We start from the raw sequence: 25,108 nt of genomic DNA on the forward strand, positions 1-25,108 counted from the left end.
CCCATCATAATGTAACTCAATGCAACACTAGCTGTTAGCTCTTTTATTTAGCCAAGCACGGGGGATTCCTCGTTTTTACATCATTTTAATTTGAATATTTTGGGCTGTTTATCAAACAAAACAAGCTGAAGGCTCTGGGAGATTGTGATGGCATATTTCCCATACTCCTCAAATATTCTAAAGACTTCAATAAATCAATTAATCTTAATGAAAACAAACCAGGTGCAGAAGCCCTAAACCCATCACGTCTTTCATCTTACCACCTTTCATGCCGTCCGGCCTCTCGGTGTCTTCGGAGTCTATCCTCAGCTGACCCGCTGCAACTCCTGCATTGTCTCTATGCTTTGGAATGGCAGCAATTCAGACGAGCTGACCGAGCCCAGCCAATGGTGGGCCAGCTCTGGTCTCGCCGCAGTCTCAAGAGGAAAATATTGTTAAATTCACTGCGTGGGCTGGCCATTATTGAATTACATTAATCTCCTCTTTTATGGATTTCAGCATAAGTAGGCCAGCCATTTAGTACACAGACCTCACAGGATGTCTATTATTATGCTTTCCGGGTATCTGAACATAAATTAGTCGTTTAATTGCTTTCCAAACTGCAGATGATCAAATCACTGAAATCTAGCAAGCAGGTGGAGGCTTTGAGGCATACTGAACTGTTATCATACTCAGTCAGCACAGTACACACTCATACTTTCCTTATAGTCCTGCTGTTTCTAAGGAATGAAAAAATCCTTAAAGGGATATTTATGGGTCCATGGAAGATGTTTTCAAAGACCCATTATATTTAAAAGCAGCACATATTTTGCTCCGGAAAAAATAAATAAGCTTAATGAAGATGAGAAATATTAATCACAAAACTGGAGCACATCACAAGAAGACAAAACGCTAACCTTGCATGGTTGGAAAAAACTCAGTATAATCGAGTGTAATGAAGTAATTAACTCATAAACTGCAAAAAAAGAAGATACGTTTGTAAGTTATGAAGTAAAAAACATTAAAGAACCTAAGTCAAAACGAGTGAAACTTCATTTGAGAGACTTAACAGATGTACTTTCGATAAAAGTGCAATCTTAATTTAACAAGTACAAGGCTCATGAATGGGACTAAAGGTGCCGAATATTTCACAGTCAGTGTGACGTCTGAAGTGCACTTAGATGTTCACTAGTTTAATATTTTCTTGCAGACCCGTGTTGCAAGCCATTGTTTGGGACAGTCTGAAATTCATCCATTATAAAAAAGACTTGAGCCGTTCCCTGAAACTGAGTCTGTTCTCTGACCTGTGTCCGCCCTTTATTTCATCAAAAATGAAACTGCTGGAAAATAACAAAAATGGGCCCACTCACCTATCCAGGATTCTTTATGTGCAAGATTACCCCCTTCTAAGCGGTTTAAAAGTGGGTCTAACTGCGACATCAACTGACCCAATTGATGTCGCAGTTGGGTCAATAGATGACATCAAACAAGAAGAAGCACAATGAAGCAGAACCCGACAAGAAGAAGGGCTCCACAGAAGCCCAACATTCCTGAGAGCTGTTGGGTGGGTGATGAAGAATTGTGTCAGCCTTAATAATAAAAAAAATAAAAGGTTGTTAACATACCGTGAAGTTGTGAGAGCCTGTGACCGCAATTCCATCTTCCAGGTAATGGGTTTCTATATAGTTACTTGCAAACAGCCCCCTAGAAAGAATAAACAAAGACAACAAACGCTCAGAAGTGACCCGAAGGGGCTTCATCCTGAAAAATCAATCACAGTGTCTTAAGCCAGACTATGGAAGATAAACAGTGTGATGGGATTTAAACTGTAACCATGCTTTAGACGAGTATAAATTGAATTGAGCAGCTGCAGGCATCAAGAAAGAAGGCTGGTGTGGCGTTTTCTATCAAGCCACTTTCACACCACATGCATGCACCATGAAAAAAGCATTCAATATCAATCCATAACTCATTCTATGTGATACGGTAGAACAGTAATTAGCTTACACATTGCAGTGGATGGAAGGTAGTGAGCAGATGGACGTAATAGTGAGATCTGATCATTTTGTTGACAGGAAAACAGTGAAGAAATCAATGACACTATGAAGTGATTCTCTGAGGTGACCGAATGATCCTTTTACAGTTTTTATCTAGAAAGCCCAATAAATCAAGTAAACCTCTGCTGCAGGCAAACAGAGACATGTTGCACTGCTTTCTTCTTCTTCTTCTTCTTCTTCTTCTTATTCTTCTTCTTCTTCTTCTTCTTCTTCTTCTTCTTCTTCTTCTTCTTCTTATACGTAAGAATTGATGAAAGAGCAGCATATAATTCAGGGGTCTCAACCATGTTCGGCTGGAAGGATTACCGCAATACCTTGTTAATGTGGCACCTTCTGCCTACTCATGTATCTCCATCATAGCAAACTCAGGTTTGTTATCACTCTTTCAAAATGATTGCTTCCCACCAGCCAACCACTGTTCACAAGGTCGCTGTACTGTTCACAGTAAACAACTTGCTGTCTTGTAATGTCTTGAAGTCGTTGTGTTTTTTACCAAGCTACTGTTCAACCTACTGTTTCCATGGTCAAGAATTAACCCTCAATATTTTGTCCCCATAGGGCATTCATGGCGGTGTCACTCACAATCGTTTGCGCTACTTTGTCATGTTTTGAAGAAACTATTAGTGTTCATACTGAACAAAGAGCATACGAGTGAATTATGCTACGATCATCATGCCATAGCTCTGGGTCACCAGTGGAATCCATTGCAGTGGTTTTATATCCAAGTCTACAGCTGCTATAGCCTATAGGAGGGTCATTTATTATTTGATTTTTGGTAAACCTCATAACCGCTGAACTAATTCTGACCTGTCATTGCAAGATAAATCCTTACTGTCACAGCCCTACTACAATGATGTCTGCCCTTCTCGTCACTTACCGAGGTTACTGGACACTCGTGAAGGGTAGGGTAAATGAGACTGTCCATGTATTGTACATGAAGGGAGTGCATGTACAGTATTACACTACAGGACGCCAGCAGATGGCTGGCTTGTGCTTAATCCACAGTAGAGGAACAAACATCAGCAGGCAGCTGGATTCTGTTACTGACCTCACTGCTGACAACCCAGCTGGGAGTGTCAGCTGTAACAACCTGGGGAGGGGGGTTATTTTGTTTGGGAGCTGTCAGCATGAGACACAATGCTTCCCCGCCCTCTACTCCTCTGCTGAGCCAAAGAGCTGGTAATAATCATCGGATCAAAGCGAGGCCAAGGAGTAGAGAAAGCCAAATAAAATGATGTGTTTCTTCAGTCTTAATTAGGTCTGCGCTCTCGGTCGGACGCACAACCTCAACATCTGCCCACAACAGACAGTCCAGTGTGGTGATTGTGTATGTGGCAGCCTCACTGCCTGCCTTTAACACTCTGGGAGAGTGTGGGTATAAAAGCACCCATGTGTTTGCAACATGGAACCAAGAACCCACACCTTAGTGGGTCTGCAACATGGAACCAAGAAACCACACCTTAGTGGGTCTGCAACATGGAACCAAGAAACCACGCCTTAGTTGGTCTGCAACATGGAACCAAGAAACCACACCTTAGTTGGTCTGCAACGTGGAACCAAGAAACCACACCTTAGTTGGTCTGCAACATGGAACCAAGAAACCACGCCTTAGTTGGTCTGCAACATGGAACCAAGAAACCACACCTTAGTTGGTCTGCAACATGGAACCAAGAAACCACGCCTTAGTTGGTCTGCAACATGGAACCAAGAAACCACACCTTAGTTGGTCTGCAACATGGAACCAAGAAACCACACCTTAGTTGGTCTGCAACATGGAACCAAGAAACCACACCTTAGTTGGTCTGCAACATGGAACCAAGAAACCACACCTTAGTTGGTCTGCAACATGGAACCAAGAAACCACGCCTTAGTTGGTCTGCAACATGGAACCAAGAAACCACATCTTAGTTGGTCTGCAACATGGAACCAAGAAACCACACCTTAGTTGGTCTGCAACATGGATCCAAGAAGACACACCTTAGTGTGTCATAGCTTAGGTCATAACAGGTGCCAAGAGTGGAGTGTTTCCTGGAAACAGAGTTGCATTCTACACTACACACATTACAGGGGTACCATATACCAAACATAGATACACATACAGAAAACCAAGCCGACAGCACCTGTAGGTTCAACTTACCCCAGCTGAACAATGAACTGCCAGCAACCTGCACCATATTTCTAATTCCACAAGCCGCAAGGCAGCAGCAGCAGCGCAATGTCTAGCAATCAGTGGGAGGTTAATCAGGCGTTGGGGAAGGGAGGGGATGGGAGGGTCGCGCCCCCCATTTAAATTGCATTACCGACGAAACGGGCCTCCTGCAGGGCTCCATCTGACTGACAGGGAGTCTGCTTCGAGGAGAGGCACCAAGAGTCAACGAGAAGATACCACGTTCTGGCTGTTAACGCCACAGAACCTGTCCCGAGTGCAGGCAGCCTGACACCCAAACAACCACGAAAAAACAGAATGACTGCAAGTGTGACACAACAGGAGGTAAAAATCTCTGAGATGTGTGCTACTGCTGAGTGAACTTGTCATACAACTTTGAAAGAGAAATATTTGGTAACTTCTCTGCACCTCTTAGACAGACACAATACCTATAATTACAGCCATGTTTGTGTCTTGTCATGCTGTCTCCAGGCTGAAAAGGACAAAATACCTTTTTTGAAAGAGAATACATTAGGTTGGGGGGAAAGAGTCAGATTTGCCTGTCAGTACATTTGACAACGCAGACAGAAAGACAATGAAGTCACTTCAAGCTAATCCTGAATGCCAGCTACTAAATGCCACCTCTGTTCTTCCTGCATAAAATTTTCATATTGTTTCTGTTGTATCTCCGTTCAACATTGTCAGCCTCTGCTGTCTGTCTTTGTACAGGGAAATAACACCGGGATTTACGCACCGCCCTCATCTAAATGGAATATATTCACACACAGAAATAAATGTCGAGGCTTGCTATTCAAACACTGTTGTGAACGTTCTAATTGAGAAAATACATCTGCGCCCGACCTCGGAACAAATTCCATTATTCTTTTACGTGTGGTCTTGATTGCTAGTGTTTGCTCTGCTTTTATGTTAGTACAGCTAATGTTGCGGTGTGTGAGATATGCTAATTGCAACAGGCTTGATGAATCGGAATTAATGCCTCATCAATCAACAGCAAATGGGAGGTCTCATTTGTAGGTCAGTGCTGCATATGACCTAGAAAGAAAGGTCCTTTACAGCATACCAACAGCTTTTACATGCTAATGTCTACGTGCTGATGTTATAATGACAAACAATTGTACACCTCGTCATCTGCGTCTGGTACTGAGGGCTTGTGATGTGACCACTGCAATAACAAAACACCAAAGCATACAGACATATTGAGAGCTGAGTCGAAGTCACGTATCGGCCGTAAAGACACATTCTCAGAGGAGGGAGAGGGCAGTTTATACAGCCCGGGACACTTTTAAACAAATCTCAGAGGAACAACAAAACGTCGAATTGATTATGTGACAGGCCAGGAGGAGAAGGGAAAACTTTATGGTGAGAAAGACAGCGTTTCCTGCAAAACAGCTTGCCCATGCTGTAGGAATCCCGGATCTGTTCTATCCGGCGGAATATAAAGTAGCATATTTTTCAGTCAGTAGTCACAAATGGGTTTTCAACTTCACGCTCTGCGGGACTCTCCCTTTTCTCTTGATAAGGTATCCAACCAGGCTATAAGTACAACTAAGCAAAGAAAAGGTTAGCGCTTACACAATCAGTGACGATAATGGAATTATTATAAGTACATTAACTTCCATTTCTGGATCACATAAAGTGAATATCCTTAATTGACTTGCTATGACCACTACATTGACACCACGGCCGTCATTACCGTTGTTGAAATACAAGTTGGATCAATGTGCAGAGATTTCCCAGTCACGGTCTCCGATATGTCTCATTAAACTCAGACAACCTAATCAGGGACTTCTGGACAAATCCTGCAGTTAACCATGATAAATGAGAAGCTGAGCATTAGGCCTCTCGAGGGCAAGTAGCTCTCTTGCACTTGTAAGCTCTGCTCTGTAATGGAAACTTATTTAGAACATATGTCAATACAAACATTTAGAGCAGATGAAATCATCATCAAATAAATGCCTTGTATTGTGCAACCCAATCTAGGAGATCCAATTAGTGCATTACATTTAATCGGAGAGACCCGTGAGGCAATGTGGTAGTAATAATGTCCCTTTGCTTTTATGTGGCAAGTGGCAAGAACCCAGCTCCGTGTGGAAAAAGAAGGAGCATGTGCATGAAAACCTACAACAGTGCAAACCCCCTCCAGGCCAAAAAACCTTGTCTCAGTCTTAGTAACATTCTTTTTCCAGGCGCAAGGGAAGAGGGCCAGTCTTCCTGGCTGTGATCTGTCTGACATCAGGCAGTGTTGCAGGCCAGTGCCAAGTAGAGCAGAGAAGCAGAATTCCCCCTGCTTACCCTGAGCTCAATGCAACTCCCAGTCTTCACGAAGCATGTCATGAACAGAGCCGTTAGAGCATGCCAGCCAATGATTTCTGCTCTAGGAGGAGGGAGGAAGGGGAAGGGGGAAAAAAAGAGCAGAAAAAGTCAAGGCAGACGGTTTTGACTTTATTCGCATATAGGATGCCATGTTCGGTAGCGAGCTAATTCGCAGCTCGGTGGCGCCTCTGGCTCCAAGACCAACAGGTCAAAAACACCAAAAAAGTTGGTCCGACTGTAGAAAATGAAAGCTTCTCATATTTGTTTTACGCAGAGAAAGCAGGTTGGTCTTTATCCCGGTTTCATCACAACAGCCTCATTATGATTCTTTACCCCTGTGTGGCATCCCGCGGGTGGTTAATTGGCCAGTGCGATGGTCAAACAGAATAGCCATTAGCAGCAGTGGCACGCAATTATTGCAGCGACTGTCACCTAGAGATTGATGTGGTTTACGCCCAGGCATGCCCCGTGAAATCAATAAAGTGTCATCTCTGTGCAACGTCTGCGTGATGGATGACTCCACAGGATCCCAATTAGAGAGACTGCATGATGAATACCACCCCAACAATGGATAGGATAATTGGAATTAGGACAGAGTTGAAACACCAATCTTTGATTAAGTGTGAGGATAATGATGCAGTATTTACTGAGCTACACAGGTGTGTTAGTCACGATTAAAAAACAAAGAGATTATATAGTGTTTCAATTTCTTCAAGTACAAAAAGTACACCCGAGTCAGTCCACTAATCAAAAGGTCAGCTGTCATTTTGAAATAAAACCGACTTGTATGAAGTACCTCATATTCCGTAAGACATCTTTACATTTGGATCATCACCACTACAACAGCTATGCAGCCCAAAAGGCTCAGTGTGTACATAAAAGTAAGACGGTGTGATCAGTGGACCAAGAGCGAAAGCCCAGAGGAACCAGAGAGGAGCTGTTAGCAACCCCACATCTCCACGAATACAAATCCAAAGCCTGCCCGCGCCAGAAAAACAACAGCAATTGGTTGTTTGTTGTTAGACGGGCTTATGTTTATGCTCTCCCATCACGCGAGCTCTTGCGGTTGGGAGAATAATGACTCTTTAAGCAGAAAAGGTGGAAGTGGCGTGATAGCGTAATACCACCACAAAAGCTCTGAGGCAGGAGGGTGAGAGTGGATGATAACCACAACCACAATCTTAACCCAGCAGATTCACTTGCTTTAACTTAACAACACCAACCATAGCGGAGGTAAACCAGGAAGCGCTCTGTTTTTGAAAGGACCGAACGTGTCATTGAGGAGGACTTGTTTTCTTTTTGTTTGCGTCTGGTGTCACATGCTTGCTGCCTCACCACATTATGGGAACATTTTGTCTCTTTCTGCACCGCAGTTCAGCATAGAGTGACACATAGTCCAACCATTCCAGTCTCAGAAGCACAATGAAAACTTCTTGAAATGATAAAAAGCCTCGTTTGTTTAACTTATCTCTAGTTGTCTGGTTTTTATGACTTATCTCTAGGGCGTGTTGTAAGAGTCACAAAAACATAACTGCAAACAGTCTCAAACAGTCTCAAACAGAATAACTACAAGCGAAGTGCAGCTTTGAGTCAGATGTTTTTCCACATAAATTCCGCTCTCTCTGTTGTTTCTTTGCCTGGTGTCACTTGTTGACATGTAAACATCAGGTCACATCTGGCTCTCATGTGTTTCGCTTACACTGGTGTTGGTCACCCAAAGCGTGCAGGCACATGCCGAATACGACGAATCGTGTCTATGAGAACCCAGCGAATCATCACCTGCTCAGCCATGGTTTGCAGCGGGGCGAGTCTCCTTCACTTCCACTAAAAAGACATTAATATCACTTTACTGCTCATGATGTCACGATCCCCGAGGGCGAGGGAAAAGTAATCACATGTGACTTATCAAAGGCAGTTGATTGGCACAGTGTGAACTCTAAACGCTCCACTTCAGGGCACGTGGAATACGAAGCTGAAATATGTGTTATGCTCGCAATTAGACAAGTGACAACCATTAAATCGAAATTGTAGGAAAACAAATAAAAGCTGTGAAAACTTGGCAGTTTGTCGTAGGTGGATGCCTTTTCTCCTTTTTTTTTCTTCGTGGCACGGGCCAGTGACATTGTTATCTGAAACTAATTATGCCGGGTGCCAAAGCAGCAGTCTCTCAAATCGCCTTTGTTGCTGTGGACCACTGGAGAGGAGATCCTTCATCCTTTCTACTCCTATCTGCCCCCGGGGCGTCTGCCGCTCTGTGGCAGAGAGCGTGCCTCTGTGCTCTGCCTCTTCATCTCCCTCAGGACGAGCTCCGGTTGTGTGTCAGCGTGCGGGGGTGTTGGAGAGACAGAGAGTGCGACCCCGCTTGTGTGCAGGAATCACCCAATGTGCCGGTAGCTCAGCTTGATTTCGGCGTGTCTGCGCGGTAGCGTGTGTGTGTGTGTGTGTGTGTGTGTGTGCTCGTACACATGCGGGGCATCGCTGCATGTGGCGATTCCACAACGGGGATTGTGTTTGTGCTCCACACGCATCAGGCTCATGGCTTACAGATCATGCAACACATTCTTTTCTTTCAACACTATCAGCAAACCACAACACTCCCCGCCTGATTTCCTAAACTACTCATTCAACCCCTCAGTTCATCCTGCATAGGAAAATCAGGAAGGCATTAGAGAACTGTAATGCTTTCCTGAAGGATTCTGCACAAAAACTGAAACAAAATTGTAAAAGGCCAGTTCACCCAAATTACAAATAGAGAACTTTTTTTTACATATAGGCAGTGAGGTCTGTGAGTAATGAGGACACAGTTTCTAGAAAGAGATGCGGACTGAGATATAGATTCCTCATTTTGATATTAATGTCTTCTAGCCTGTAACAAAATCAGGAAATACTGAAAGCCAGCAGATGGAAATTGACTGAATTGAATCCATATTCCTCTCTGTTCATTCCAAGTGGAAACAATAAGCTTTGCGTGCATCCTCAAAGCAATGCATCATATCTTCTCTGTCTGATCATTTTAACGCCTGACAACGGCAGGATGTACCGAGGAAGGGCTGAATGCAAAGTCATTTTCAGGACGGCTCGTGCTAATACAACAGCTTTGAGCTTTATCATTATGTCCAATGGTTTGCAAAGAACTGGCACAAAACCCGAAGCTCGTGCATCTATATTCATTGCAACCTGGTGCTTGAACTAATGAGCGGCTAGGGAACTTCAAACAATCAAGCCTATCATTCTTTTCGCAACGTAAATGCGCATGCAAAAAAAACAGCAATTCAATTAATTAAATCTGTCTGTTGTGCGCCCTCCCCCCTCCCTTTTCCTGCCCTTCTACCCCGTATGGCTGCCCTCGGGGAAATCAAATAATTAAGGAATGAATACAAATTGACTCTCCCTCCCTTCATGTCTTTCACCTCTCTGATTGTGTCAGTGAGGGAGAAGCCCTCCCTCTTTCTAGCAAAAGCCTGCTTTTTATTATGCACCCTGACCCCGTGCTCTTTCAGGAGATGATTGACAGGAGAAGAAGGCAACGAGATTAAAGTTGGAGGAGACAGAACCAAAACAAGTTAAATAATTGAAAGAGAAGTGAACTTAAGTGCAAGGTCAGAATCCTCATGCGTTTGGCAACAGGTGTGGTCTGTACTAAGAATTAAATGTCCAGTTAATTAAGCAATACAGTACTTTTCCCAGCCCTTGAGCATTCGTACATTTCTATCAGCTTTCATTAAAGCCGTTTTTACTGCGAATGACAAAAGATTCTGTTATGTCATGCTTCTTTAAATCGCCTCTCAACATCATTTCACTCCGTTTCTGAAGTTGGTGATTCATTTACCAGCAATGCACAACTGGCTCATCGATCATCCGTGCTCCATTGATCCCTGGAAGGTCTATAGCTCTTGTTGTTCAGCCGATGCGCCGAGGAAGTGGAACATTATTGGCTTTCTCTAAGAGATTGCTTACAAACAGTTTGTAAGCATCACATCGTACATCAGAGCGTGCAGATGGAGCCCACATCTGGGGCTCGTGCATTTTTTTTACGTCATCGGGCATAAAGAAAAGGTGACTGTGGTTGATTCGCATGCACGTCCATTAATTAATTCTCATCTGCATTTTGAACGAAATCTATTGCCAGACCGGAGCCACGGCCAGGATTGTAGAATCCTGTAGAATCTGAATCTACTTCTGCCGACTTGTTATATGCCTTGTTGTTTTGCAAGGACTACCTACAGCTTTTCTCTCATCTCGTGTGTCAACAAATGCAGTTTCCTGCTTAACCCTCTGGGAATTTACAGCCTGCCCGTGACCCCTTCCACTTCGGAAACTCTGTGGATGATTTTGAGGCATCCGTGTCATGTGACCCAGGCCTCGATTCCACGGAGTCCCTGCACCCCGAAGCACTCCACAGCCTCTTTATCAAACCCTGGCAGCTCCTATTGTTGTTGGCAGCTCAGGCCTGTCCCCAGTGCTGGAGGGATTAGGTGAGAGTGAGTGAGAAGGAATACGTGGAGCCAACTAAAGGAGACCCTGCCGTGTCCCATACCCCAACAGGGGATTATTAGAAGTTGCTGATGGCAGGAAAATATGTGAGGAGAGAGAGACATGGAGGCAGGTAGACAGAGGAGAAGGAGGACTGCCTTCACACCTCATCTGACAAAGCAAAAACACCAGAAAACCTCCAATCCAGTCATCACACATCCTCCCCCTGCCTCCGTCTACTCCCTGTGTGTCCATCTCTCTGCACCGTAGGGCCTCAGACACATCGCCTTAATGATGAGTAGGATGGGAAACCAAAAGCATCTGCTTTCTGCATGACATGGAGACAGGGGAAGACTCCCGTGCTCCAGGTCCCAGACATTCTCCGCACCATTTCCTTTTATCACAAAGCTAAATTTAGCGATGAAAGAGGCATCTGAACTCTTAACTCCTACACAGGTTTCCCACTCGGATTTCAAGTTTTTAAACGAGTCAAAAGCAGGAACACAAAAGGAAAAATGGATGAGCTTCATTAGCAGAGATGTTACCTTTGAGGGCAAGAAGGCAACTGCAGCTGGGGCTTTTTGCTGTGGTAGTCAGCTGGAGCGGATGCTGTTTTTGATTTCCATCCAGCATTCACTTTTCACACGGACAGTGCTCTGCGTGAGCATGTATAGGGCTACAGAAGGCGGAACAAAAACTCCTGGATCAGCTGAAACCTTCAGCCAAATTCTGACCGTCTGACTGATGACCACGCGTGGCTTCTTCGCTCAGCCAGTGACCCCCCACACGCAGGGAGTGCTGGTCATAGGAAGGTCAGTGGAGTGTGAGAACAGAACAGAACAGGATGGAGGACAAGTAGAGCGAGCGTTCCCTCCCGGCTTAACTCACACTGTAACTCCGGCAGATCTATTTGTCTGTCTGTCAGAGGGAGGATGGAAGCCAGGACTGTGAGCCTGGACTGATTATCTTTATGGTCAGCAGCCACAGAGGTCAAAAACTTTGGCTGCTTTTGTTTATTCCCTTTGGCACCCCGAAGCCTTGAGAAAATGAGATTTCACTACAATTTATGGAGAACGTTCACTTAAATAGGTGAAAGGGGGAAATCGTGAGCCAGAAAACAAGACAGAATGACAAACAATCAAATGGAAAGGAAGATGAAGATAGAGGGCCTTTCAAGATGGATGATCTTTGGTACTCCAAAGCCATAGTTTCTGGCATTCATGTCTTACACTTCTGCAACTATTTATTGAGTATAAAACAATGTCTTTGGGCATACAAGTCAAAATTATACAGACAGGGTGTGCTCCACTTTTATAGTCATTGTACTTCATATACACATGTCATGCAGAGATGCATTTAAATACTTTAAAAGAAATAGCAATAAGTGAGAGAAAACAAACAAACATAAACTGTTTTTATCTCAATACAACAACACAATAATGATAATACCACTAAACTAACCCAAATTGAAAGCCAAATTATAAAAGAGTGCTCTACAGTTTCGGGACATAGAAACAGAGCCCATTAATATCAAAGTACTTAGCCTTTTTCATTTCAAAACCTAAATACTTACAAAGCAGTGAACACGAGGAAGTACTTTTGTGAAAGGTTGTGTTTGCTCATTTATCTGTAGGATTAAAAAAATGCTTTAATTAAAAGCACAAATCTTCAATAGTGTGTGTGGGAAAGCCAGTATGCACACGATGTAAAGCCGCTTCGAGGAACTTTCGTTTTGTGTGACGCCAATAGCCAATAGATGACAACATGTGACGGCTTTTGACACCTGCAACATTGTTGTGGTGCGAGAGTATTCCAGTATTCTGTGTTATATTTGAAAATGAACACGTATAATAGGGTTTGGAGAGAGACGCGAAACAAACCCTATTATACTGAGCTGTTGAGTAATGCCACACAGCGCAATTTAACAGTACTTTTCCTGCCTGGTATAGTGGAATAAGAGCAGACATGGATAAAACATGAGGTCATGCTCTTATTCAAGGAATTTGTTCTCAAGACGGATGGAGAGCTGGAAGTAAAGGAAATAATATGTGCTTGAACTTAATCAGCCTTCTGGAATATGTTGAAACACACTCCAATAAATGTGCATGCGTCTAACACCTCGCATTATGCTCAATTTAATGTTTCAAAGAACTTACATAAAAGGTCTCGAAATGAAACACGTGGCCTCGTCTACTTTCAAAATCCCCTCTGTTCATAACGTGAATGCAATCTTATCCTAAAAGACGCGTGTAGGCACTGGCATTTACAGGTACAATAAAATGGGTTATGGTTCAGCGTTTGAGTTGTTACTTTCAATGCCAAAATCTTGCACACCGGGCTCATAGAAATACAGGAAAGGGGCTCTTAAAAGATGACTCAGATGAAAAACAGGGGGAGGGCTGTCTGCTTGTCGCTCTGTTTGCCGTCATGTCGTCAATGAAACAGAAACAGTCCACTTGTTTCTAAAATCCTGAGCACTACCTGCACAGCAGCACCCAGTAAATCTCAGCTGCTATGGCCTCTGACAGGTTGATCTTATAGCCTAATGGTGCTAAAGATGCAAGTTTGGATCCCAGCTGTGGAAACAAAACCCACTCCCCCTTTCCTTATCAGCTATCATCATCATTACCTAAATGAAAAGCATGATTTTACTGATTTTATTTAGCTATTTCAGCATTGACCTGATGGATTACTGAAGCAGAAATTCATGATATACACACATCCGCATTTCAAATTCATTACATTCAAGTACAATAACCCGGCAGAAAGCACAAAAGCACAAAGAGGACATCTTTATCTTCAGGACTCTCCGTGAGCTCTTTGGTGACGGCTCGTCCCCCAGAGAGAAACTGCTGATTACAGCAGGTTTCACTTGGCTGTCTTCATTGTGGTGAAGGGAGGGAGGCCGAGGAATAGGTCTACCAGCTGGAGTCCTGAGACCCCCACGGTCCGTCTGGTAGAAGGCTCAGAGCGGAGAGAGGAAGACCACTATCACTGCACAAAATGTCTTTGAGCCTGATACTCAATCTTCCCTTTCTTCAGTTTTATACTTAAAGTCTCCTCTCTACTCAAATTATTGCGACATTAACTGGTTTGACCTTCACTGTGCAGACTGATGCATGTGCAGAATTTGACACTAGCGGGCTGTTTTTGCTGAGGAGGTAAAGTTTCTCTGCGCTCACCTTGAATCTGTGTTTAAGGTGCGTGCGGATGATTTTGTGACATCACCAAATGGAGGTTAATCCTGGCTGTGATGTGGAAACATTTAAAATAAGGGAGTTTTCAGTTATGTCCTGAAGTTAAACTTTTGAAATGAGAATATTTACATATTCATGGAAGGAATAGATAGAATTTTTAACATTGTAATTGGAAAAACTATATCAGACACAAATTACTATTCAAAACTTAGTATTTTTATATATCTTAAAGCATGTCTGCAGGGAAACAAATGAAACATCGAGGTTTCTTATGTGACTAAAAAAACAAAGGCATTGCTACTTCGTTCATAAGATGAGAATTACGGGGGGGGGGGGATTGACAACAAGTGAACGGGTAAGCTTGATGGTTATGTTGGTTTGGGAAGCTTCTAGACCAATAAAAAGTGATTTCGACAGACACACGGTGCGTGCGCATCTCACTCTCCTTCATCCTGAAAGAAGGGACCAGCCGTTCTAAGAGCTTTCCAGTGTTACTGGGTGCCTACTAATTAATTAGGGACGTGGAGTTGCGAGTCCACCTTATTAATTACTGCTCTAAGCTTGAAAATAATTGGAGCTTCTAAAGAAGGCAATTCAAAAGCGGGAAGCTCCTTTCCAAAAAAAATCCCTTTTGAAGGAAGAAGTTAAAAGGCACAGGCTCTGGACAGAGACGAGCTCATTTCCAAGGCTTGTCTTTGAAACGAATGAATCACAGCATATCATGGCCTTGCAGCCGCAAGGGTAACAAGAAAGGTACAAAGGCTAGAGTTAACGTCGGCGCATCCTTCTCCTCGAAATAAGGTTTAGAATATGGTGTGTGTGTGTGTGTGTGTGTGTGTGTGTATATGTGTTTGAATTTTGCTGATGAGAGTGTATGTTTGCCTGCATAAGAGAGGGAATAAATGAGAATTGGTAAGCATGCAGTATAACCAAGTTACATGGGAGTATCTGTTCATGATGGTGGTTTGTGAGTAGACTGGGCTGTTTGTGCTTTTATACAATTACTTTCACTGTAATGTACAGTACACACCTGCCAATGACTCATTCTGACTGTCCATGTGTCTGTATGTCTCTGAGAATCAAAGGACAAGCCGGTTGTGCACTGACAGGGATACAGATGTGTGTTTCGGATAAGATAATCAGGACCATGCTCTAATTTAATGTCATTTAAATTCAACAGAAATGTACCTTTCGAGAATTGTTGACAAAAATATCAAAAATCCCTCCAAAATACCACATTAAGACACCAAGAGGAAAATTGCAATTATTGGGTTTGTCCCAATTCATAAGTATCGGTAAAGTTGTAATGCTTTGTTCTTTGTATTCTTCGCATGTTTCAAAACTTATATTTCTGTCTTCACGTAAGAAATATCTAAAACTGAAAACCATTTCAAAACAGAATCCAATCTAGAGGCAGAATCTATGTGCATCCCAATAAAATACTAATCAACTAAATCCCACTAAAAGTGATTCTATTGGTCAAGCATCATGTCAATCAACACAAATATTTACCTTTAAGAAACATTGGGGAGGTCAAAAAAGAGCATGTTGAGGCAGTTATTACAGACATTCTGCAATAAACACATTTTAAACACTGAAGGCCAGACATGGGGAAGGATTTGATACACTCCTGGCTTGATGACAAGAGGAAGGATTTGATACACATTGGGTTTGACGTTCCTTAAACAATCTGTGTGTGGCTCAGCAGCCGAGGACAATAACTCTACAAAAGGAGGTCACCAGAGATGTCCTTTTTTTCCAGAAAGAGTTGGTTATTTGTGTGGCGTCTCAAGCCTTCTGTTTGTCCAGCTCCCCAAGAGAGGATGTTTCCTGCCTGTGTTTTCAGTGAGACACGACGATGTCTTCATTGAGAGAAGCAGCAGGTCACAGACCAGCAGCAGTCCAGCCTGAGATAGGGAGTTAAATAAGACCCAAACTGGGACAGATTGTGTCTGGATCTCGTCCAGGCTGAATTTTTATTGTTCTTCCAAACGCCATAGAGATAGAAGAAGAAGTTTGCAGCCTGACCTTTCACTCAGGATACATATCCTCTGCCTGCCCTCTGTCCAGGGAAAAGGCCAGATTAAAGTGCGTCTGTTTGTCTTGCAGCACAACAGACTCCAAAAGATGGATAGCCAAACCTCCAGGCCCCTTATGCTTGAGGCCAAACAACATGATGAACAGGGAGAAACATCCTCCACCCAGCTGACGAGCCCCAGGCCTCCTTTCGGTGATCCTGCGGTCCATTAGAAGGGGAAACACGTATGGAGCGCATGCTACCTGCTCAGCGTGGGACTCCTCTTGATATGCCCAGAGGCCTCGCATTCAAAGCCACAAAGCAGCTGCTAGAACAGCTCGGCCAGAAACGGTTCCATACTGACAGTGATCACCTGATCTACAACCTGATCGTTCCAGTCAGGAAATCTAGGAATGGCACGAATTTGGGAGAGCATGAGCAAATGTGCCGGGCTAACACTGCATTGAGGTTCATCTAAAGCTGGACATTTTATGACCAGTACCTTTATCTTGGTAGCATCATCATACCTCAGCTACTCCTGGGGGAAAACCTGAAGCTACTTAACCTGCAGGATGAGTTAAGAGTCACCTGTGGTTCAATCAGGTAGTTTTATACACCACCTTTTTAACTGACTAACATTTTGATCACATCCTTAATTCTTAACGACATCTCCTGACACCAAATTTTAAGATATAAACGTTTGGCTTTGAGCATTGTAATCAAACTACTCGTTAAAGAAGTATTGTAATATTAACATGCACTTCAGGGCTTCACTCACTGTTGGTTTTCTTGCATCAATACATATTCAACTCTAAGCACAGAGGACTGCAGTAGCTAATGATAACAAATGCATAGCTTACAAAAATACTGGCAGCTAAAACTAGTCCTGTCTAGAGCAAATGCTCTTTTCTTGCAGGTCATTTGATAACAATGAATGTGTCCTTCATGTCTGAATGTTTTTTATACACTCAAAAACATATTTTTACAAATAAGGGCAAGCATCGTTCATAGCTGAGTCACACGAAAGATAATCTAATCTAATCTAAAGTGATTGGATAACAAATCAATATTCTTACAACTTTTTGAATTTGTCGACATAGCAGTGCGTGGGTGCATAAAACGGCAGCATTTCCACATAGAGTGGGGCCTTAATCTTTCAGGCAGACATCTCTTGAACCGTTATTTGGAGCTGGAGTTTGCACGGTTGGCCTGTTGCCCGAGGCAGTGTGCGCCCTTTCCATCCCGACAACAGGCTGCTTTCAAAGGGTGTCCGGAAATGTAGGAATATCTGACGCCCATATCTCCTGCTTCCGCAGTCCTTAATGCCAGAGAGCAGACACGCCAAAACAATGCTCCACATTGGCTCCCAAACACAGCTTTGTTTCTATCAAGAGCAGTTTTCATCATGTTCCCGGCTTTCTAAATGTCACCGGTGCCACTGACACTACACAGCTCAAAGTCAGAGTAAGAAACAGTGCTTTATTAAAAGCAGACACATCCGACACAAAACACATTTCCTCAGATCGAATGAAAATAATAATACCAAAAGCCAAGGAAGCAGTTACAATGCTACCCTTCACGTGGTTATTTTTTTTTTTTTAAATGGAAATTGTCACTGAGAGGATGCCACACAGGGAGTGTGATAAAGTGTCACTTATGAGGAGAAATGATAGTGTGAACTCAATAGTTCACAGCTTCTTTTGAAAGTATCTGTCTCTCCTAAAGTCACTGATTTATCACAAATGGACTGATGGTATGTGACAGCTCAGCACGCCGCTGGTGTCACCTGAATTTCAAAGACATGAACATCTGAATTCTTTGGAAGAATTTAAATACGACTGATGGATATTTGCAGCTTATCCTCTAAGTTTCATACTTTAAAATGAGTCTAAAAAGTCACACATTGTAGCATAAAACTTATTGTTAAATGTGTAGTTCATTGAGGACGAATTTATTCCCTAAAGCTATTGACTGGGCTTTCTAAGAAGAAGTTTGGGTAACATTTTCTATGACGCCCATGTATATAATGCATTATTAACATCCTTATAATGTGTTATTATCTGCTTATGGCTCTGAATAATTATAGTTATAAGCACTCATAAACATTCATAATGCTATTAAGTGGTATAAGTAGATTATAAATCATTTTAAGTATGTTTATAGTGCATTATAGACATGGGCGTCACAGAAAGTGTTAGACGTTTGGTTTATTGTTACAACAGGGATCAAGCTGAAGGTTGAACATAAGACCTTCACAGTCAGTCAGTCTCCAAGCCAAAGCAACATGTCCCAGAGGTGGGTTTTGGCTTTTTTGTTTTTGTTTAAGTCCAGCCATTTAATACATTGAGTTAAATTAGAACTTAAGGTTTGCAATTAATTGGCAGAATGAAAAAAAAATGTAATCATTTCAAGCTGTTTGCAGTAAACTTTTCATGCACCCCAGATAGGCGACCTCTACTAACTCTAGAATACACTGCAGGGGTGATGTGAGTTCAGACATAAACTGAGCAAGTTCAGCTCTCGATGCAACAGAAATAATCGCGTTCAGCTGTGCAGCACATCAACCCTCGTGTTTGGTTGCCAGTGCTATTTATTAACAAGGACCTGAGAAAACACAAATAAATCCGGGCGGTTTAAATCAAATCATTTAATTCTGGACCACACTTTTTTTCCGCCTCTCTACTGATGCCGGCTGTGTTTGAACAACTGGATTTCATCAGCGGCATGCAGCCAATCTGCCAGCAGCTTCATACAAAAAAACTCTCACTTAATGTCAGCACAGCAGGTTGAGTTCTGGCTCGGGCGCACTGATCCGCAGAGCAAACTCCGCTCAACAACACACACATCCCCTTCAAAATCCACGTCCTATTTGTGATCCGTCTTGTCAAACACGCATGGTATAAAGTAGCTTCTATTTTTGACTTATCACAGAAGTGTGTGAGAATCCGCAGATGATGAAAATTCTGCCCTTGCCAGTAATTAAACCTTGTTATCCAGACTTGCTGTAAGTGCTGAGAGTAAATTCTGACAGTTTGGTGTTTGGAATGCAGGGAGGTTTGTTTGAGTAAAGTCGTTCCATCGTGCGCAAGCAAGCTCATTAGAAAGACCTAAATTGCACCTCTCCGTCGTCTCCGTTTGTTCCTCTTGGCCCCGGGGTTTGAGCTCGACTATGGACTTTACATTTAATGCTATTGGACACCGATGCTGGATGAGAATCATATGGGGGATGCATGGGAATGCAAGGTGTTTTTCCACTGTAGCTTATCAAAGGGGGGAAAGTTTGGTTCCCATTTTAGAGATGAAATGTTTTTTTTTAATGTAAGGGAACATAATTCCCTGCTATAAATGGGGCTGGTGAAAATTTGACAATCTGCAAGTCAGCTTTGCAAAATCCCCACCTGTGCAGAGCAGGAATGCTATTCGACAGAAAGACTGTGCAGTGTGGTTTCCTATCAAAATATTTTCAGAGTAGGTAAGCCATAAAATTGCGGTGCGCTGGTGTTGAAAGCTTTGTACCACAGTCTGCAGGTGGAATTTACATATATTAAGTCTTGAAAACAAGTGAGATTAATGGCTGACTCTGACATAAAAACCCCATCCTCTCTTTGCTTCCCTCTCCCTTTTTTCTCTCTCTATCACACAGACAGCTCCTGCTTGTTCCTGGTTGCTCATGTGTGGCAGCAGAGCTGGATGGAAAACATATTGCTCCATCAATCACATCCCATTCTTCTCGGCAACACGTTCGACTCGCAGGTTGTCTGAGACCGAGGCCGCACATACAGTCAGCCCTTGTGTAAAAATGCAAAGATGACAAATATTCCTCCGAACAGATGCAGAGCTCTGTCAAACTGTGCCTATTCAGATAACCGGATCTCTTTCAAATGATGTTCCCCCTCCTTGCCAGTCCCTTGACTGACTCTGTGTTGACAGTATCTTAATATACAGAGCGAGGAGTGTGTGCTGTGTTCAAACAAAGCCTCCTTCTCCCCTGTGCTATGCCAATAGATCAAATGAACAGACAGAGGGAGAAGAAGGGGGAAGATGTCGCTTTTCATCAATGTCTGGCTGATGTATTCAAGAGTTCCTATCTTTTAAGTCTTTGTTTCAGCACACGAAAAGACCAAAGCACGGAGAGCACTGCCGTGCCCGCACTAGCAGTGCGAGACAGAAGGGTTTCCTGCTTCCTTTTGCCTGGCTGCTATGTGTGACACACAACTTGGCCACAGCCCCATTTGTAGCCCCTGGGCAGTGCATGTGTCACCCATTTGTACTGCGCAAAGCACTCAGTTCAGAGCGAAGGCCAAGTATGAGTGGGGGGGGGGGGGGGGGGGGGGACACTTACTCGTTTTTCTCCAGAGCCAAGAGCAGCTGCTCACCTTCCGCTTCAATCAGGAGCTTCAGCGATGCAGGGTGTCTCTGAAGAGAGTACAGACAGGAGAGGGGATGAGACGGATTGTTTGTGGAGCATTTTGATTGACAAAAGATGGCTCTGGTTCTCTGGTAGCTAGCATGCTTTCAATTTAAGAAAATATATGAAATGGCTGCTGTGTGTGGCAATAAAATAAAAATAAAAACCAGCAAATAGTTCTTAAAATGCTTAATTACAATCCAGATGAAACTTTCACTGAGCCACCCAGCGCTGTGAGAAAAGAACGCCAGGAGGCTCTTTTCAATTGAGCGCTCTGATATCCTTATGAAGCGACTTTGTATCTCAGAACAAGAGCTGAGAGGATTAACTTTATGTTTCTATTCCACTTGACATTAATCCTGCAGAAAAGCCACAAGTCTTCGCAACCCTGTGCCGCGAGTGTCTGTTGGAGTCAGATGAAGTGGCACCGGCTCGTACATCACTTCTGTCAGTCACGCTGCGCAAACACACACACACACACACACACACACACACACACACACACACACACGTAGTTCAATCTGGGTCAACTGTGGCAAAGAGCGCCGCTCTGGGTTAAGTCATCCATCATCCCCCGTGGAGAAGAATGTCTAGTGGATCATAAGAGGATATGGAAGCAGAACACTTAAGGTTTAAGGCGGTATCATTGCACAAGTCATGTGGGACTAAACTTTCTGCTATCTTCTGTTCAGACAGCGTTCGACGCGCACGCTTTGACCTCCCTCACGCTGCATAATGTTTATGACGGCTGCCATTTCTAACTTCAGGGAAAACATAGATAGTACACCGGATGTTTGGGCTTGTTGTTAAGGGAGTGATGTATTCAACTCAGCACTTAATTTCACCTTCATAATGAGTACTCTTTCCTTCGCAGAGTTGAGGTTTTGTTTTGTTTTTCGGGTAATAACATCCCAAAGAAACCTTGTGGCACCATGTCTGTTTGGTTAAGCCAGAACAAATTAATTCACGAAGGAATTGACTCAAATAACACAACCTGGAAACTCAAGCTGTGCTTTTAAAATCTGCCTGGCAGCCATGTATTTTGTTTCTATAAAGTCTGGGATTATAACACCAAACAGAGCCAAGGATCCCAGGTTTCAAACCGGTGGGTTGTGTGAAGCGTCTAAGATGCAGATATTGTGCAGCTGCTTGAAATGTACTGAACTCAACACAGAGGGGCAATGACTGCTTACATGTAATGTAAAGATTTAATCCGTATGTTTGAGTAAACAAATTGGCCCTGGTAGATTACTTTCTAACGTGAACGTTGTATTTCTACTGCAGACCTTGTGATCGTCGCAATGAAAGCGAAAATAGTTTCTGCTGTTGTACCTTTCCAGAGTTATAAAATGACGTCCCCCCCCCACCAATGCAACCCCCCTGTGATGTTATAAAACAGGACTGTTTTCAGTCTGAATCGCCTACTAATTTTGTCCTGCGGGTGGTAGAAGACTAATAGCCAAAGGGTCATTGAAATCAAAATGCTTTATGTGAACAACAAACTGGCAATCTGCCTGTCGGGTTATGAAATACAGTATTATTGGTCTGATGGTGGTGAAAGAAAGATGGTGGTGTAATTTTCACCACACTATCCTCAGTTATCTGGACCAGTGTAGGATATACAACTGGAAGTCTAAAAAGAATAAGCAGAGCGAAAATGTAAAAACAAAAAGGCGTTTCATTCCATCAACTATTCCTCACCTGGGATTTGAGCTGGCTGGTCGGTTTCCAGTCTTGTCCAACAAGCTGGAGCGGTACTGTGGTCCCATAGTGTTTCTGCTTCGCTGTTGGTCTGTGTTGAACAGTCCTGCTCAAAAGATTCCCTGCAAAGAAAATAAACACACCATGTGAGAATACACAGAACACTTCAAAGTGAGCATGCTTCATTCTAAATTCTCTATAAAACCAGTTGCGGAAGCAAACAATGGGAACATTTTCTAAACAGATTTTTCGACAAACAACACCGATGAGTAATCCCTCCCCGCTATTAAAGGCCTGAGCCTGGTGTTCATTACCGACATCAGAACACAATCTGACAGTACAGCAGCCTTTTAATATGAAGTGGTACTAAAACAAAAATCACAGTACTTGAATTTGATGGCTTTTCTGCGTCACGGCACACAAATTCCGCTCTCCGAATGGTGTTGTTTCTCATACCTAACAATTATCTACGCTGACAGAATGCCATCTCCGATACGTCCTCGCCCTTCCTGAACACATGTTCACCTCCTTTTCATGGGCTGTCAGTAGAATGGAGCCTGTCTCCTCTGCCATTAAGACATGAACACAACAGCACTAATCAGCACCCTCAGACATCCAGCAATGAGAACCGGAGCCCGTGGTGAAACCGTAACCACCCCCCCCCCCCTCTGCCCCTCCAGCTGCATAAATCTCCACTGTTCAGCGTGAAGAGTTTCTGAGCGAGGAACTGGGGTTGCTGCTGCTGCTGCTGCTGCTGCTGTGATAACTCGCAGGGCTAGTGTCCAGGATGCGGTGCAGGGATTAGACGTAGTTTTGGGGCATTGTTCCCAGCATGCTTTTATCTCCCCTCTCTGTGTTCTGACAGGGTGTTAACTGAGCCTCAGAGAGGCTACAGTTCTCGGAGCTCTACTGTGTTTGCCAGTCATTTAAAAATATATATTCGTGCCCAAAATCCAAACACTGATGTCGCCAAGCGTGCAGCCAGGAGATGAAGTGGCAGAAAAACAGCCACCATCCCAAAGAAACCTACTAGTTATAACTGAAACAGAAGTTGCAATGGCTTCAAAGAGTGCATCATGAGCACACACGGAGTCTGAATACAATGCATAGTGAGCCACTGGAGGACATCGCTAATAGGGTTCCTGCAGTAATCAGCTCCCCACAGCGGGGAAGCTATTCCAAAGCTTGAGTCTCTTACTGAAGCAGCAGGGGGCTAGCACCAGTTGTCTGTGCGCAAACGCCCTAAATCAAATGTTTGCCTTTATTTTGTTTTTCTTCCACTGATGCTCCATCGAGCGTTTCCAAACAGCAGGGGAACAGATTTAGTTTGAGGGTGATGTCAGTCGACTTGTGAGAAGTTGTGCGTGTGGTCTGAGGATAATTGATGGTATGTTTTGAACTTGGGACTTTGTTACTTCTTAATTTTGAAATCGCATTTCAAACCCACATAAACACAAAACCCACTGAAGGGGACCGAGATTATTATTACCAGCGGATTCAAGGTCCTTCCTTTCGAGGTTCACATCACTTCTGTCTCCCTACGCATGACTCACCCAGCTAAATTGCTGAGTCTGCTTATTATCCGGCATTAATAACCCAGGTCGGAGGCAGAGACACTCCCCCCTCCCCCCCCATGCTGAGCTTTGTTCTGGTTCTCCTCTGAGGAAACCGTCACTCTGGAGTTCTTCACAGACCCGCACCAGCTGATAGCAGAGAGTCAGAGGTGACCAGCTCAGCAGTCCTCATCCAGCTCCAGCCTGATGATGAGAAGCAGGCTCCGGCAAGGAGGGATCGGCATCTCACACACACACACACACACACACACACACACACACACACACACACACACAGAAAAGCGGGAGAAGCATCCTACCCTCATTAGTCCTAGAAAAGCACACCGTCTGGGGGAGGTGGGCATGCTGAGTAAGGGAACGCATGACAACCGCTGTGAAAAGTATGGATAGATAAACACAACACATGAGGGGAAAACAGAGAGAAGTTGACAGAGAAAGGTCAAGTCCACATTGTGGTTAGGAAACACACACACACACACACACACACACACACACACACACACACACACACACACACGCAGATGGAAAGGCCTTTTCTGTGGCATCCCCATCAACTTTGAAGACTTGGTTCACAACCATACAGCGTTTGGTTCCCTGACTTCAAAGTCCACAAGTGAATGACCATTTTGTTAATGTGGTGTGCTATGAGATTTAATTCCCGCTTATAAATGGCATTATATTAGTGGAAACAGCGTGCAGGCTCAGTCTTTTTTCCCCCACATGCTTGGGAGAGACATTTGGTAAAGCTGGAGTGTAGCTGCGGTGCGTGGAGTGTGTAAGTGGCTTTTGTTCGCTAGAATGTTATAAGCGCCACCAGAAGCATTAAGGGAGCGGTAAAAGTGGCACCAGAGCCCAAAGCCTTATTTATATGTTCAATATAGGAGAGTGTAAACAGAAGTCTTAATAGAGCAGAGTTCTGGTCATGTTCAGCTCCCTTTATGCTCCGGCATACACACAAGGAGAGTTTGTGCCATTTATATTACCTCAATAAAGTCAAATGCTATAGGTGGGAGGATTGTGTGTGCGTGTATGTGGAATTGGGAATGTGAGTGTTTGTTCTTGTGTGGGTGACTGAAATGTGATTCAGACCTATGACTGGATTAAGTAATTCATTTGGCTTTCCCCAGCAGTGCTGTTAAGCAAAAGTAACAAAATCTATTATACACTCTGTATGTACAACCATTGCTTGGCTGTTTTAGTATCATATTCCCATAAAGCCTGG

At 43.5% G+C, this 25,108-nt stretch overlaps 1 protein-coding gene across 1 annotated transcript in view; it reads right to left on the reverse strand.

Moving 5' to 3' along the window:
* Nucleotides 1-25,108, reverse strand: part of adam12a (ADAM metallopeptidase domain 12a) — a 63,303-nt gene that overhangs the window by 30,829 nt on the left and 7,366 nt on the right. Inside the window, 3 exon segments of the mRNA XM_076093933.1 lie at nt 1,605-1,683; nt 20,546-20,619; nt 22,313-22,434. Coding sequence (XP_075950048.1) covers nt 1,605-1,683; nt 20,546-20,619; nt 22,313-22,434 — 275 coding nt within the window.

The sequence above is a fragment of the Anarhichas minor genome, unplaced genomic scaffold (genome assembly GCF_050575085.1).
Source record: "Anarhichas minor isolate MPS153535 unplaced genomic scaffold, ASM5057508v1 ptg000017l, whole genome shotgun sequence".
In the NCBI taxonomy this organism is placed as follows: Eukaryota; Metazoa; Chordata; class Actinopteri; order Perciformes; family Anarhichadidae; genus Anarhichas; species Anarhichas minor.